This window comes from Protopterus annectens, chromosome 4.part1, assembly GCF_019279795.1.
Source record: "Protopterus annectens isolate FY-2018-M chromosome 4.part1, PAN1.0, whole genome shotgun sequence".
Lineage (NCBI taxonomy): Eukaryota > Metazoa > Chordata > Ceratodontiformes > Protopteridae > Protopterus > Protopterus annectens.
This window is the reverse complement of record NC_056734.1, coordinates 1,000,103,577-1,000,120,263: the sequence shown is the minus strand read 5'-3', so window position 1 is coordinate 1,000,120,263 and position 16,687 is coordinate 1,000,103,577. Positions and strand designations below refer to the sequence as shown.

Sequence of the window (16,687 nt, the reverse complement as noted above, 5' to 3'; positions counted from 1 at the left end):
TTCAGATTTCATATCCTTCAGAAAATGCATACTAATGCAAAATATATTACTCTAGCAACTTTCTAAATATAAGGATTGCATTCCGTTTTATTTTGGGCATCTGTCTCTCATTATTTTAAGTTTTGCTCCAAATTCTTGTACTATGAGGTTGAAAACAATGTAAAGTTGAGTGTCAGGTAATAACCATAATAGCAATAGTTAATTACTTTTCTATCTTCCCTACTTTGCCAATCAGTCCTACTTAACTTGAATCTATTATCCTTTAGTCAGACTCTTCTCTTTTCTAAATACCTCCTCTAAACTGCCACCTGAAAACAAATAATTGTTTTATTTTGAGATATTACTTTATGACTGTTTGTCTATATCTCTTCTCATATTTCCTGCATACTATTATGATTTGTAAATACATAATAAATGTTGTTTACACCAGAAATTAGCTTCTTCGAATATGCTTCTGTAATTTTTGTGTATATTTGGCATTGGCAATTTTTAACTTTAATTGTACTGTATAATATTTTTGGAGCTTTTCTCCCAGGGCCTCTACTGAAAAAGGGCTATTTTAGCTCAGTCAGACTTTCCCGGTCAACAAATGCAAAATAAAATAAATGAAGAAATAACCACGGAAGTGCCTGTTGAAATAATGAGAACTCTGTCAAATTATATTTTGGATCTGCATGATAATGCAGATTTAACACATAACAAGGACTTCAACTGAGGATTTACGGTCTTAAAAAATGATATGTCATGTTAAGTAGTGTGGAAAACTTTAGAAAGGTGAAAAACTGGCTCAGTTTCTGAATGCTCTTGTCAGCTTACGGCAACACAGACTATCCTCATAAAATGGCCTTATTGTTCTTAGCTCTGATTGTCAAGAAAATTGCGTTTTCTCTGTCTATCAGTCTGGGATGGTAAAAAAAAATAATAATCTTACACAACAGGAAGTAGCAGTCCACAAAAACCACAGAAACTGTTGTGCTAAAGAAGAGACATAAAGAAGATAAAGTGGACTATTGAGGATAAGAAAAAATATGTATTGTTACTACTATGCAAAAAGCCCAGAATTTCCAGACACAAGATACACAAAACCGATTAAGACAGAAATTAGAAGAAAAAAAATACTTCTGCAAGAAAAATTGTCAGAAGCTTCAAATGAAAATTTGTGTTCATTAATGCAACAGATTTGTGAAAAACAGTATACAGATCAAGAAACCTTGATCTGTTTGGAAAAAGAAACAACTGAGGAAGTGTAAAAATATAAACAACAAAACCAAGAGATATTTGAAAAGTATAAAAAAATATGGACATGGGAAAGAAAGAGAGATTTGATATGATGCAATATTTATGCAAAGGAGAAAGCCAAATTAATCAATGTAAAGAAGGCAGCCCCAAAGATATTTGAAGAGAAATACAGGCAATGGCATCTGGATATGGAAAATTTCACAATAAAAAAAAATAATATCACAAAAGATGGAATGTAGAAAAGAAGATTAGTAAAGCAGAAGTTAAAAAATAGAAGTTGAAGTTATGGAGTGCCTACAAAGTGAAGGATTTGGTGTAGAAGGTCTAACACAGGTTACATCACAGCAGGATGGAATGAGTCCCCAAAGCAGGGAGAAACAGGAAGATTAGGAAACATCTGAAGAAGAAATATGGACATGGAAAAGAAAAATATTTAATATGGTGTAACATTTATGAAAAGGAGAAAGCAAAACTAACCAATATAAAAAGAGCCACACCAAAGATATTTGAAGAGAAATACAGGCAAAGGAATCCGGATATGGAAAAGAAAAGGAGATTAGTAATGGAGAAGTTAAAGAAATAGAAACTGAGGTTATGGAGTACCTGCGAAGTGAAAGATTCAGTGTAGAAAATCTAATTCAGAAAGCACCACAACAGGATACAGTAAAGGCTATCCAAATTAAGGGAAAACCAGTGGAACAGGAAGCAATTGGTCAGGTGCTATATGAAGAGAATTTGGAGCCTTCCACAGGAAACTAGTATAAATGTTCACATGAAGCTAGACAGAAAGGGAAGGAATAGGAAACCGTGGAAACTCTGATGCAGTTAATGTTGAGGAGTGATAGGTCAGTGAGTTCCCATATGACAGAGTTACGGATGGCGCAGGATGAAACTGAAGAGAATGTGCCACAGGAAGATGTTATACAACCTTCCATAGAATGCCCACAGGAATTGGAAAACAAGGGATGTGCCCTCAGTTTGGAAGAACATGAGCTAAGAGAAGAGTTGCTTGATTGAATAGACAAAGACAGGTATATAAAGATCAATGAAAGAAATAGACTGCAGATGGTTAATAAAACCAAAAAGGTTAAAAGACTGATAAAACAAATGAAAACAGTAATTAGGACTGTTCATACAGATCCATGCGATACAACAGAAATAAAAAGGATATATTACTGTGCTGCTAAATTAATAACTGATAAAGTTTTACCACAAGAACACAGGGTAGCGAGGGAAAGGAAGGGGAGAACTCGAATACCATCATGGAAATATCGAATAGAGAAAACTATAAAGCAGCTAATACAAGAAGTGTCACTGCTAGAAGACTATAGAAGAGGGAACAGATCAACAAAAATACTAAGAAACATAGATGTGATAAAACCAATGCAGAGTATTAGCCAAAAAACCCACAAAAAACTAGTAATACAAGTACTAGTAAGCCCATCTGAAGAAGCTCATTTTAATAGATACGGATGAAAGAGCTTACAACATTTAAAATTTAGTGTCTGATTCTTGATTTACCCTTCCGCTTCTTCCTGATACTTTTAATGGACAGTATTAGTACAGACTAGGATCTATCATGCACTGTCGCAAATAAACTAAATATTTCAGCACAGGTGGAAAAACTTAGAAGATACGAAGATAAACATAAAGAAAAGTACAAAATAAGCAATTTATTAATGACCCAAAAAAAGTTTTACAGAGAATTGGGAAATAAGGTAAGGTACTGAAAGAACACCAAAAAGGAAGAAATAGATACATTTTGGAGAAGTATCTATGAAGATCCTGTGGAACACAACAAAGATGCTAAATCGACAGAAGAAGTAAAAGAAATAAGAGGGTTAAAGGTACAGGATATGAAATGGGATGAACTACCAGCCAGAGAGATTGAAATAAAGTTAAAAAAGCCTCTAATTGGAAATCCCCAAGCCCAGATGCAGTACCTAACTTTTGGCTGAAAGTATTAACATCTTTACATGAAGACTGAGCCATGAGTAAGAACTATTTATATGCGCACCCCGAACAGACACCAACCTGGTTAACAACAGGAAAAACAATGCTCCTACTTAAGAGGCTACCCCAAAAATTATAGACCAATAACTTGCCTCAAGAGTTTATAGTCATTTAGAAGAAAACTCAATTATGGCAGTAGAACAAAAGGGCAATAAAAGAAAGTCATACGGAACAAAGGATCATTTGTTGTTAAATAATGTCATTGTACAGAACTGTAAAAAAGGGAAGAATCTAAGTATGGCATGGATGGACTACAAAAAAGCATCTGATAAAAGAGTGCTTAAAAATATGTTATATTATAAGATACACCCTACACTGACCATGAAACAGTAGCAGACCACTTTGCAATTAAGCCATGATAAAGGACAAATTATCATCTCAGGGATAAAAATTCAAAGAGAGATATTCCAGGGTGACTCTCTATCACTGCTGTTATTCTGCCTTGCCCTTAACCCATTAAGCTGTTTACTTAACAGCTTAGGCTATGGCTATAATTTGGCTCCATTAGAAAACAACAAAGTGTAAAGACTTCCCATCTTCTCTTTGTTGATGATCTAAAACTGTATAGCTCATCAGATGAGGAAGTGAAAGCACAACTACAAGTTGTCAAAACTTTTTAAGATTATATAAAAATGTCATTTGGTCTTGATAAATGTGAAAAGCAACCTGTAAAGCAGGAAAACTGCAACGCCAGGAAAACATCAGTTTGGGACAAGAATATGATATAAAAGAACTTGAGCAAGAAGGAGTGCATAAATATTTGGGAAGTGATGAAGGATCAACAATAAAACCACAAAAAATTAAAATAAAACTTGGTAAGGAATACTTCTGAAGACTTGAATTAATCCTGAAAACAGCACTGACATCTAAAAACAAAATTTAAACTATAAACCAATTTGCTCCTATCCTTACAGTTTTGGAGTGATTGACTGGCCCCAAAATGTGTTGGACAGATTAGATAGGAAAATAAGATGCTTCATACCCACCAAATGATTTATAGAAATCAGTGTATACCAAGATTATATATTCCCTGATCCGAAGGAGGGATAGGCCTCCTTGAAATTGATTACATGTATAGATCTGCAATTGTGGAACTCCACACATCTGCTGACATCACAAGACTCAAATGTAGTGAAAGTTTTGAAACATGAGGAGAATAGATCTAAGATGACTTCTCTACTTAATTTAGCAGAAACATATCAGCATCAAGCAGGAATGGAAATCAAACCAAAGTAGATAAAAATCAGGCAGCAACTGAATGTGCCAAAAAATAAAAGAAAGAGTATACGGTGAAGGACCAGATGAGAAGGTAAGAAATATGGAAAAAACATAAATATAGTTGCAAGTAAAGAAAACTTATGGAAGAGCCTCATGTTGATCAGGAATGAACGTAGGAATGGTTAAGGAGAGGCAAATTCAAATCAAGAGATAAAAGGTTAATATTGGCAGCACAAAATAGTGGGCTATGTACACATTTACAAAGTCGATTGAACTTGTGGGAGAAACAGACAAATGTAGGTTTTGTAAAACCGAATTGGAAACAGTTGCACATCTTGTTGCTAGTTGCGACATACTAATGGCAGAAGGACTGTATACTTAAAGGCATAATAATGTGGCAAGATTGTTGCACTGGGGATTGTGAAAACATTATGGTACTGAAGTGGCTAAAAAACACTGCAAACATGAGCCACAAAGCGTCATAGAAAACGATGAAGTTTATATCACATGGGATCACCCATTAACAACAGTTCAAAAGATAGATGCTAGAAAACCGGATATACTGGTCCAAGAAAAGAAGACAAGAGAAGCATTGATTATTGAAATTGCCACACCCAGTGACTACAGTGTCTTGCATGCACAGACACAAAGTCATAAAATATCAGGATCTGTAGGCAGAAACGAGAGCAATGTGGAAGAAAGATACCCAGACAGTTCCAATAGTAGTAGGAGCAACAGGTCTTATAAAAAAGAATCCACAATTGTATTTAAATATGTTACCAATCTATGTAACACCATATGAATTGCAGAAGGAGTCATTACTGGGCATGCTGCTGGTGCTGTGAAGAGCACTTTTGGCTGACATCAAAGATTGAAACAATACTAATTTCATGGACTTTAATCGTACTTTGACTTAGGAATGGGGTCCATTCCCATCATGGTATTAGAAACCCAAAAGATTTGGAGAGATTAAAAAAGGATTAAACAAGTTACCACTTAAGATAAAACAGATTCCCATTATTAAACACAGTTCTAGGTCAGTTTTCATCTCAAATTTCTGCAGAATGACAAAAACTTTACCTTTCAGTTCATATTCATCTACTCCATCTGTGGATCCTGAATCAGACAACTGAATGGAGTCATGAGAGCTCAGCTGTGATCCGCTATCTGTTGCTGTAAAATCTTTAAAAAGATAAAAAAAAAAGTCTGAAGGCAAGAATGTCTGTAATGCATATCAGAGAGAGCAAATCACACAAAACAAAGACAATATGTTAACAGCAATTTAGTTTCACAAATTACAACTTGGCAAGTAAACTACAGCACATTCAATGCTATTCATTTGTTCTTTCCTTAAATTGTTTATTAAACAACAGTGAAGATCATTTATCTTAATAATAAATACTTTTTTTCTAAACCGATTAATTCCACTAAAATTGTATGAATTCATATATGTTTTGCAGTGTAATGACACCAAAGCTATATATGGAAAATGTATCAATTCTAACAACCTACAATGACGTAAATCTTTGCCAGGGACACAATTACATCCCTGGCAACAGTAAATGATTATTTTTTACACACCTTTATCAAATTTTCAATAAAGACATAGGAAAAACACATATTAACACTTTTTCCATTTAGATACATTGCAAGTTTTCTTTTTTTATAACAATCAGCCCATCATCACTTAATTAGCTCAATTCCTACTTTCCACTAAAACTCACCTACTCTTCTGAACATTATTCAGCAAGTATTGTTCTCACAATTTCCATCTATTTCTATACAAACTGTTCCTTCCCTTTTCTAAAGATTCTTCTAGTTCTTTTCACTCTTTTATAATGCTCAATACTGCACAATAGTTGGTTTAGACTCTAATTTCCATTTTTAATAATTGTATTTATGGCAGCCAACAGAATTATATGTAACAAGGTCTTCCTACCAGTAGGCAATTCAGACCCCAAGTCTCAGCTCAAAAGAATCATTTCCTTAGCTACAACCATTTGCTCCCCAAAAAAATTTGGCAGAGTACTCTTTTAGTGACTTTTTTTAATCTGGCAACTCATTACACTCTCAAAACATGTTCCCAGTCACCTCTTTCTTTCTCACTATACATTCAACATTTGCTATTTACCGGAGGAAATTTTATTTGAAGTCTGCTTGAGGTATAAAAATTACCTATGCAACACTTCAAAGCTACAATCCTAGCCATCTGGATTTTGTGGCACACTTGGGAACCATACTTATGTCCTCCCATCGTTCCCTTCTAAACTGCTTTTCCAGTCTCTCTTCCCAATCTTTTCTAACATCCTCTGATTGATTCTTATAGTTATGCAAAATTTTGTATGCCCTACTGATGATCCATTTTTAACAGAAGCTTATGTTTTTTTATTCAACTAAAAAACTCTACCACAGCAGGTCTTTCACTTAGGATCCCTACCCCTTTCTCTTTGCCTATACTTTGAAATCAATCCCTGGTAGGAAGACAGACTGCAGTCCTAACAACTTCTTGGTCTCATCCCACTCTACTGCATTTCCCTCTAGTTATTTGCTCCCATTACTTTAGTTCCTTTTGCCAGTTTTCTCCAGTAAATTCCAGCCCCCTCTTATTTTCTGTACCACTACTTGTAGTTATTCCTATTGGTACAATTTCATTTCTCCATTCTCATCTTGGTTTAGTTCTTAAAATAATTTTTGCTACTTAAGGAGAATAATAACCATACAGAATATTATTATTCACAAAGGATTTGCATCCAAAAACCCAATCTCTCCTTATTTCCTTAACCTTCCCCACTTTATCACCATCATCCCCTTTACACTGAATTATAACCCTCTACTTACATTAACTGTGTAGCTCTAAAATATCCCTTCAAATCAAGCAATCCTACACCACCTTGTTTTTTGGGAAGATCAACTTATCCCACTTAACTCTTGCCCTCTTCCTCCTAAAAATAAATTCCTTCAACTCTATTTTCCACTTCTCCTCTGGTAATAAAAAAATGTCTGATCTGTACATAAAACTAAAGGGACAAAAAACATTTTCATTGCTTGTATTTTATCAAAATCCATAAACAAGAGCTTCAAGTTTCTCAGTTTTTGCATTGCCCTTTGTTTAGTCTTTTTCCACATATCCTTAGCTGCCATAACAGAATCCTTTTTAATCCATGCTCTTAAATATTTCATCTTATTGTGTCCCCATAAATATGGGTATCGCTGAACCAATCTGTGTCTGGATATATACTTTATGGCTATAGCCTTTGTTTTATCTTCATTAATTTTATATCCTGAAATGACCTGAAACTGTCTCAGGAAGTACCACAATTCTGAGATGTTCTTTTCTGGATACTTCAAGTACAAAATACATCTGCTAATAAAGCCATCTTTCCTTGACTACCACACCAATTATATCCTTGAATTTCTGAGCCTCTTATTTTCTTTGCTAATGGCTCTAAATATAAAGCATAGGGGAAAGAGGACATCCCTGCCTGTACCTCTGATCAAACACAACTTATCAGACAAGAGTTCTCCAACTTTAACTCTTGCCTCTGATTCTTCACATATATTCTCAAAATTAACATTATTATTGTATTAGGGAATGCAAATGCTTCTACTACCCTGCTCATAAAATCCCAGGTTACTCTGTTGAGTGCTTTCTCTGCATCAAGACCCACCAACAACAGTGGTATTTTCTTGCATTTTACTTCCCTCTTGTTAATCTTTGCTCTATCAAGGTTATCAAATGTTTGCATCCCCAACAGAAAACCACACTGTTCCCCTATCTATCCATTTTGGCAACACCTTTGCCATTTTTTTCAACTTACAGAGGCATAAAAACTTTGTAATCATGCCTTAAAATCTAAACAGGTCTATATAAAGTTGGGCCTGATTAATCTTTTCCATTTTTAGATAATACAACCAGAACAGCTTTCTTCCAAGATGTTAGTGCTTCCCCTCCTTTTAAAATATTGGTAAAAAAAAATCTTCCACATCTTTATAACTTTCTTCTTCCTAATTTCCAAACTTCAGCAGGAATACAATCTGTTCCTGGAAACTTTCCAGCACCATTTTAGCTCATAACCCCCCCCCCCAATCTTAACTGTTAGTTGTTGGGCCTCATCTACTTCCAACTTCACCATCACTAAGTCTTCTATAAATATTCCATATTTATCTGCTTTATACAAATTTTCATAAAACTATTGAAATATCTTTAATACCGCTACGAGTTCTGGTTATTTTTTTCCTTCTTACAGACTCCCTAACTTTGGTGACAACCCTTTCTGCTTTCTGTTGCCTACGTCATTGTGCTAAATGTGTTCATGCTCTGGAGTTTTCAAAGCAATCTTTCTAAACTTATGCATATTATCCAAACACTCCCTTATTTTCTCTTTAGCACTCTGCAGCTGTGCCTCTACTTGTTCTGTGAGATTACCCTTATTCTGCAGCACTTTAAACTTTGTCAGCCTAAGTAATTTTTATTACTTCTTAACAATATCTCAATCTTTTATTTCTATCCTAGATTTACACTCCATTTTCATTTTATCCCACTGACTAGCTATCCTTTCTGAAGAAATTTCTACCTTCTCTAATAACTCTTAATAATTTCCACTACCCATTACTTAAATTCCTCTCTTTTTAACAGGTGGGAAAGTGACATTCTATTTTTTACTTCAATACCTGTGTTTTTACCTTAGTTTTTATTGATGAATAACCCGATACAGTTATTGGATGTGTGTTGAAGCTTACAGTAAAATGCACAGATTCCTGAGAAATATAATTTCTATCTAGTCAAGTTCAGTTATTGTACCTTGGTGAATAATATGAAAATTCTGTCATAGATCCTACTACTGAATTCACAGCTTCCATACTAAATATTTTCATAAAATTCTTCATAAATCAACCCCTTTTTGTTACATTTTGCTTACTAGGGCTGCATCATATAGCTTCACTGTTGCAAATCAAGTTCCAGTCCCCACCTATAAGTAAAACTCCTGCTGAAAGTGGATAACTTCTTCCAAATTTTTCTTAAGCTCCATATCAGTTTTGGGTGGAATACAAATACAAGCCAGTGCAGCCCTCCTCCCTTGCCAATAACCCCTTACTACCACAAATCTACCATTATTGTTGTTGCCCCCCCCATTCTGTCACTACTGATGTCCCTCTAGCAATCAGTATTACTACTCCTCCTTTGTTTCTGATATTCTGCTAAATACCCATCTTGATATACTTCCTTTGTCAAATTTGCATGCTCATTTATTTCCATGTGTGTCTCCTACAGCATTGCTATTTGCACTCAGTATTTCTTGATATAATTCAGTACTCCTTTTATATCTATATTGGTAAGACTATTAGACTCCAAGACGATATGGATAATGTACCTTAACAACTTCCAAAATGAACTCAAAGCATGGAATTGGAATGTCTTGAAACGACTCCTATTACAAGAAGCAGCCGAGTACTTCAATACCAGATTTCTGGCTATCCTTAACCACCATGCTCCTACCCGTACCATCCGTGTAAAAGCCACGGTTGCACCGTGGCTATCTAAAGAAACAAAAACCAAAATTAAACTAAGAAACAACGCCTGGGCCAGGTGGCATGTTACCAAAGCCCCTATGGACCAAGTAAGATACTGTCAGCTAAGGAACCAGACTAAAGGATCTGTCATTCTAGACAAAAAAAAAATCACTACACCCTCCTACAACAATATTATCAGCTAAAACCTCAAAAGTTCTGGGCTAGTATTAACAATCTTCTCCACCCAGGCCATTCCGCCACTCCTACCCCATCAGCTGCGCTTGATAAATCCCCCGTAGAAATTGCAAACAGCTTCAACTCCTTCTTTACTGAAACTATCCAGTCTCTAGCTACCCATCTCACTCCATCGGACACAAACAAAAGCTCTGGCAAATCTAGCCCTGATTCACCCAGCACCCAACCCACCTTTACCTTTCAAACCATACCTACCAACCTGATCTGGACCTTACTCAAAAAGCTAAAACGTACTACACTAGCTGCTGACCACCTCCCAGCTGAATATCTTTAAAAAGCAGCTGATGCCATAGCACTTCCCATTTCTATTCTGATCAACAGATCCATCTCAGAAGGATCCATCCCTGTAATATGAAAAAATTCACATGTTATACCTCTCCATAAAGGAGGGAGTTCCACAGAATTATTTAACTTTAGACCTATAGCCATTCTTTCACTACTAGCTAAAATCATAGAAAGGTGCATACACAAACAAATCATGCACTTTCTTATTCAAAACGGAAAGCTCGCCAACTCTCAGCACGGCTTTAGGCCATTCCACAGTACCACCACGGCTCTTCTATCTTTCTCTAATGTCATCAATCTTCATCAGAACAACAACAAACTATCTTCAGCACTCATCCTAGATCTCTCAAAAGCTTTCAATATGGTCAACCATCAGCTACTGCTCAATACCCTGCAAACCATCGGTTTAGACCAACACGCAACACAATAGGTTCATAGGTTCATACTAGGCTATCTGCCCGAGGGCATTTACAAGCCTAGCCCATAGTTTTGTGGCTTACGCCACCCCTTTAGTATGGGGAACTATACACTGAGGTAATCCCTGGGGTATATCTGCGATCCCCATCCATTGGTCAAGATTTCTCTTGAACAAGGCCAGCGAGGTGCTCTGCCTCATATATACCGATTTTATTCCACAGCATAGGAGTCTTTGGGTGATGAATCTATCCCTCAGCACGCCCCTATTAATAGCCGTGTCGGTTTAAGTCTCTCCCGCCGTGGCTCTTACTCTTCTAGATTTTTTTTTTTGACATTATTCATCAAATCATCTGGGTCTGGGTTTGCCTTGTATGTTAGGGCAAGGTGAGTTCTTTCAGTCGGCAGCATAGGACAGATGTTTGAGACCCTTTATCCTTTTGGTGAGGAACTTTGTGGCCCTCCAGCTGCTGCGGTCAGATACATTCAATGGGGGGCATTGTACAATCATTGGTCTGATGAGAGATGAGTATAGGAGACTATGACCCTCCCTTGATCTAGATGAGAATCCCTTCATGATAAGGTGGGCAATGAAGGTCTCTTCCTAACTACTTTAGCTACATGGGTGTCAAAATGACAGACTACTATCAACTGGGTCCCCGTCCTCCTGATAACTTCTTCTGTACTTCAGTGATTGCCCTATTTTTGGGGCTAAGGGGTAACCTTGTTTTTCCCGAAGGGTATGACTATGCATTTTTTGGCATTTAACTTTAGCTCCTACCTTTCACTCCTACCTAAACGGTAGACAGCAGGCTGTCTTATGGCAGAGCAAGCTGTCATCCCAACTTCCTCTAACCCTAGGTGTCCCACAAGGGTCCATACTAGGTCCCCTTCTTTTCTCTATCTTTATCAATGATCTGCACACCACCATCCCTGGAGCCACCTGCATCCAATATGCAGATGACTCAACCCTAATATGCTCCACCTCCTCTCCTACACAACTTCTAAACCTCACCCAGACCACTTTCAGCACAGTAGAAACATGGCTAGTTAATCGCCACCTGCTTCTAAAGCCTAACAAAACCAAGCTACTACTTTTCTCCCCTAACCCTAGAATTTCTCCTCCTTCCTTCAACATCAGATCTAGCAATGACACCATTATCTCCCCTGATGACCATACAAAGCTTCTAGGTGTAATAATAGGCAACAACCTTAAATTTGATAAACATGTCAATCACACTATTAAGTCCGTCAACAAAAAACTTGGCTCCCTGTACAGAGCCAAACCTTTCCTCACCCCCCTAGCTAGGGTAGCTATTGCAAGATCACACCTCCTCTCTACCCTTATGTATGCCTCCCCTGTACTCACCAACCTAAGCAAAACCGATCTCAACAAATTATCAGGATGTTACAATCATATAGCCAGATTCGCTACTGGCATGGCTTTTAGGACCCACCATTACCATAACCTCAAAGCACTGGGATGGCTAGAGTATCCTACCCTTCTAGAGTTCAACCAGCTTATAGTAGCACATAAAACACTCCATCAACCTGATAACACCCTTGTCCTCAAAAATATTCTCACCCCTCATAGTGCTACCAGGCCATTATGCTCAGCTGATAAACTAATAATACTGACCCAAAAATCCAACAACTCTGCAGGCGATGCTATATTTGCCAACTCAACCGGTAAAATCTGGAATCTACTCCCTACTACCATTACCAAGGAAACCTCACTACCCCTATTTAAAAGAGAACTCAAAAAATACCTCACATCTCATTGGCTGTGCTCTTGTTCTAAACCTAACAACTTCACTAATACATGTCTTGCTACCCAACCTGCTGTTTAGCCAAGTATCTATGCCTCAGCATTGTGAATTATGAGATCTGATTGTATTCTATGTTCACATTTTCTGATACGTCTTTGCCAATCAGATGTAAGTCTGCACATTGTGTATATTGACATCTGCCTATATTCTTTGTCTTTATTTTTCTAAACACGTCTGCCTGAGTTTATCATTCAGTGATGTATGTACTGTCTCTTTTTTGGTATGTGGAGTTTTTCTCCCTGGGCCTCCACTGAAAATGGACATATATCCAGTCGGACTATCCTGGTCAACAACTGTAAGATAAAATAAATAAATAAATGTAGTCATTATGATAAAAAAATATTGTTCCCACCTATTATACGTGACATTTTTTAAATGTGTACTTTCAGCTTTTGTCTTACATGCACATATTAAATGGTTGACAGGCTGAGCTTTTAAACAGTCACTTCTTCTCATTTCCATCTGAACCTACATCACATTTTCAAGACTTTTGTTTCAATGCAAACCCTCAAACAAAAAAAAAATTAAATACATTTCAGAACATCTCTATTAACTTACAACAGACACAAAAAACTATGCATATGTTCAAAAAATGAAGTTTAACCCTCCAGAAAGGAACTGCCCCAATTCAACAGCTGTACCCACAGGCATCACCTAACCTAAAATTAAGGTTACCCATGCTAAAAAACAGGCTACTGCCTGTGTCCTGAATTACAATGGCTGCTGTCTATTTTCCTTTCTCTACTCCTCCCAAATGTGAAAAACAGCCTGTATGTTTACAGATAGCATTAACTTTTAGCCCCAAGAAAAACAGCAATGGCTATCTTTAAATAAAACCAAACTGTGCACTGTTCTATTAAATGCATTAAAACAAACTCTTTATTAAATTATCACTTAGGACATAGGCAATCATATATTAACAGAAAACAAAACTAATCTTATTAACATGTTCCATACATTATATATACTTTTTTCTTTATAACTATCATTAGTCAAACACTGCATATATTGCTCAGTTCTTGCCTTCCCTTACCTTAAACATCAGTCCTCCTCCTGAATACTCTTTTGCATGCACTGTTTTGTTATGTCTCTATAATTTGCTCCTTCCCTTTTAAACGCACTGAAGTATTAAGGCTCCTAGGTAAGATGCAATCTCTTACTCACATCCCATCATTCCAAACTACTACTTCACTGAAATGTTTGTCACTGCACCTTTACATTTTGCATTTCCCTCAGCACAGAATCCTAACAAATCTCAAGACGTATTGCTTTCAACTGTAGACAACTTCTCTCCATGAAAAAGTAGTCAGCAATGACAAAACATATAGCTAAGAATTCTGTAGATACATGAAGGAATCTTTGAAACTTTATATCAGAACAGAATGTACAACTGCCTTCAGCTGCAGACTTCTTAACTCCAACTGCGAACATTTGCTAATTTATTATTTATTTTTTATTTAATTATTTAACATTTGTTGACCGGGAATGTCCGACTAGGTTCCACAGATCCTGTTTTCAGCGAAGGCCTGGGGAGAAATGCTCCAGAAGCATGTCTTTAGAATGTGGGAGGAAACCGGAGTGCCCGGAGGAAACCCACGCGAACGCAGGGAGAACATGCAAACTCCACACAGAAGGCACCCCAGCCGAGAATCGAACCGGAGAACCTCTTGCTGTGAGGCGACAGCATTAACCGCTGCACCATTGCGCCGCCCAAACAAAGTAAGCGAATATATTTACAGATACAAGAAACTTAACATTTTTCATGGCTTTCATATTTTGTCTTATTTTTCAAGCCTACTTGCTTACAAAAACACATGTTTATAGCTTAACCATAAGCATTCATCTAGACAATCACCCTTGTATAAATGAGAAATTATCTTAATTCTACATATAACATAATCAGTGCACTTTTACACTCCACCCCACCTGCCCACTATGACAGCCTATTTTCTTTTTTTAAACAAGGAACATCTTTATTAAATTATCACTTATGACATAGGCAATCATACATTCACATAAATGAAAACAAAGCATTGACACAATCCCAGTTGCAAGGATTTTACATCACAAACCATATTGATAATTCCAGTTGCAAACATTATATACCATTTATAATCCATCCAATCATTGTCAGTCAAACATTATATATATAGCTCATTCCTCAAATGACACACAACCTTTGTGATGCACAGGACAACTCAAAGCCAGGTGTAACGTGCCAAAGCTTTATTCCAAAGTTGAGCACTTTCATTCTTAATGTTTTTACAATTTCATCAGAACTAAAATCATGCATTAAAACAATGCTTAAATAACCCAAGAGGTCACATGATATAAAAGTCACATGACAAAAAGAACAAAAAAAAATCACAAACTGTCAAAATACTTCAATTTTAAAATTGACTTAATTAAAACAGTCTAATTTAAACCAGGGTAACTTGTGGCATTTAACTCAATTCGTCACCTCAATTCACAAGCATCCAAATGTTCATCCATAATCCTACTCCTAAATGTCCTTCCTAACGTGTTCAATCATTAAAAAGCCGAAGCTGTGTGCATCACAAACCATAACATGTTTGTAAAGAGCACTGGTACGTTTGTTTTTCCGAATATCTAAGCAATATTCATATATAGAGTCTCTTTAACATCCTAGAGGTTTTTCCCACATAAAAGGCGGGGCATTGTAAACACTGGGTTAACTACACCATGTTTGTAGAGCTACAATTGAAATGTCCTCTGATTTGATAGGTCACCTTTCTTACTGTAAAATTATTACCACATAAATCTTACAGCAATGTGAGCAAAAAACACTTTTTTTCATACTATATTTTTTATAACGTGCTTCTTCCTGTTTTGTTGTTTCCAAGTATTTTTTAAACATTTGTCTCTCCTAGAAACAAAATGTGATTTCTCCCCTATTTTGTTTAATATGCTAGAATATGTATAAACTATATTCCAATTTTTGTTAATGCATTTTGCTATAGCATGACTGTCCAGGGTAAAAGCAGAAATTAAAAGCCTCTTGTTCATGTCCTCAATCTCTATAGAGTGTTTTACCATGACAAAATGGGTAGGTAAAAGCCCAATTCTCTTTTGTTCACTACTTCGTGAACATTTTGGCTAAAGGCCTTTCATTTGTAGCTGCGAGGAGCGGACTTGACAGAAACTATTATTGATTTAAAATTGTTTCACGGAAATTAAACATGGCACTTTGGTTCAATAATAATGGAACATTTGGTAACAGCAATTACCTGCACAGGCCTAGTGTTTAACCCCTCCTTTACAACAGACGGTGCAGGTTTTTGAAAAAAAATTGTGAACTTGATATCTGGGTATCTCTGAAGTGCACCATGTGAGGTTAAGTTTAGTAATTTAAATAATAGTGAGAGAAAGTTGTTGCATGAGATTATTCAGGATTCTAGTATACGTGTTATGAAGTCTGATAAAGGGGGAGGGTTTGTTCTTATGGGCCAGGTGGATTATGGACCAGGTGGAGTATCTCAACTCTATGAATATGCTCTTACTAGATGAGCCTTGAGGAGGTTTCTAGAAATGAAATTCAACTGGTTGACTCCAGGACTGACAACGTATTATGTAATATGTTATTTCAGGGACAAACCAGTAAAAGTGACTTTCACTTTATGCATAATAGGCCTGTTACAGCTAGGATATTTGGGATCCCCAAAATACACGATGACAAGGCCCATCCTCAATTTCAACCTATTGTGGATGCCTCATGTTCTAAGACCTACTTTATAGCCAAGTTTTGGATAGTATTTTGAAGGAAAACATTAGTAATATTGAGCAGGTCTGTAAAGATTCATAGCATTTTTTGAGGCTTCTGAATGGTATTACATTTTCTACAGACATCATTTTTGTAACTACTGATGTACACAGTTTGTTCACAGTCATTTCACATGAATTGG

The 16,687-nt window shown here is 36.4% G+C and overlaps 1 protein-coding gene across 7 annotated transcripts in view; it reads right to left on the bottom strand.

Annotated features, from left to right (window-relative positions):
- RUBCN (rubicon autophagy regulator) overlaps positions 1–16,687 on the bottom strand; it is a 2,564,006-nt gene that overhangs the window by 1,262,241 nt on the left and 1,285,078 nt on the right. For all 7 annotated transcript variants that reach the window (XM_044070705.1, XM_044070707.1, XM_044070708.1 and 4 more), the window contains one exon: positions 5,551–5,652. In XM_044070705.1, coding sequence (XP_043926640.1) covers positions 5,551–5,652 — 102 coding nt within the window. The remainder of the gene's footprint in view (positions 1–5,550; positions 5,653–16,687) is intronic.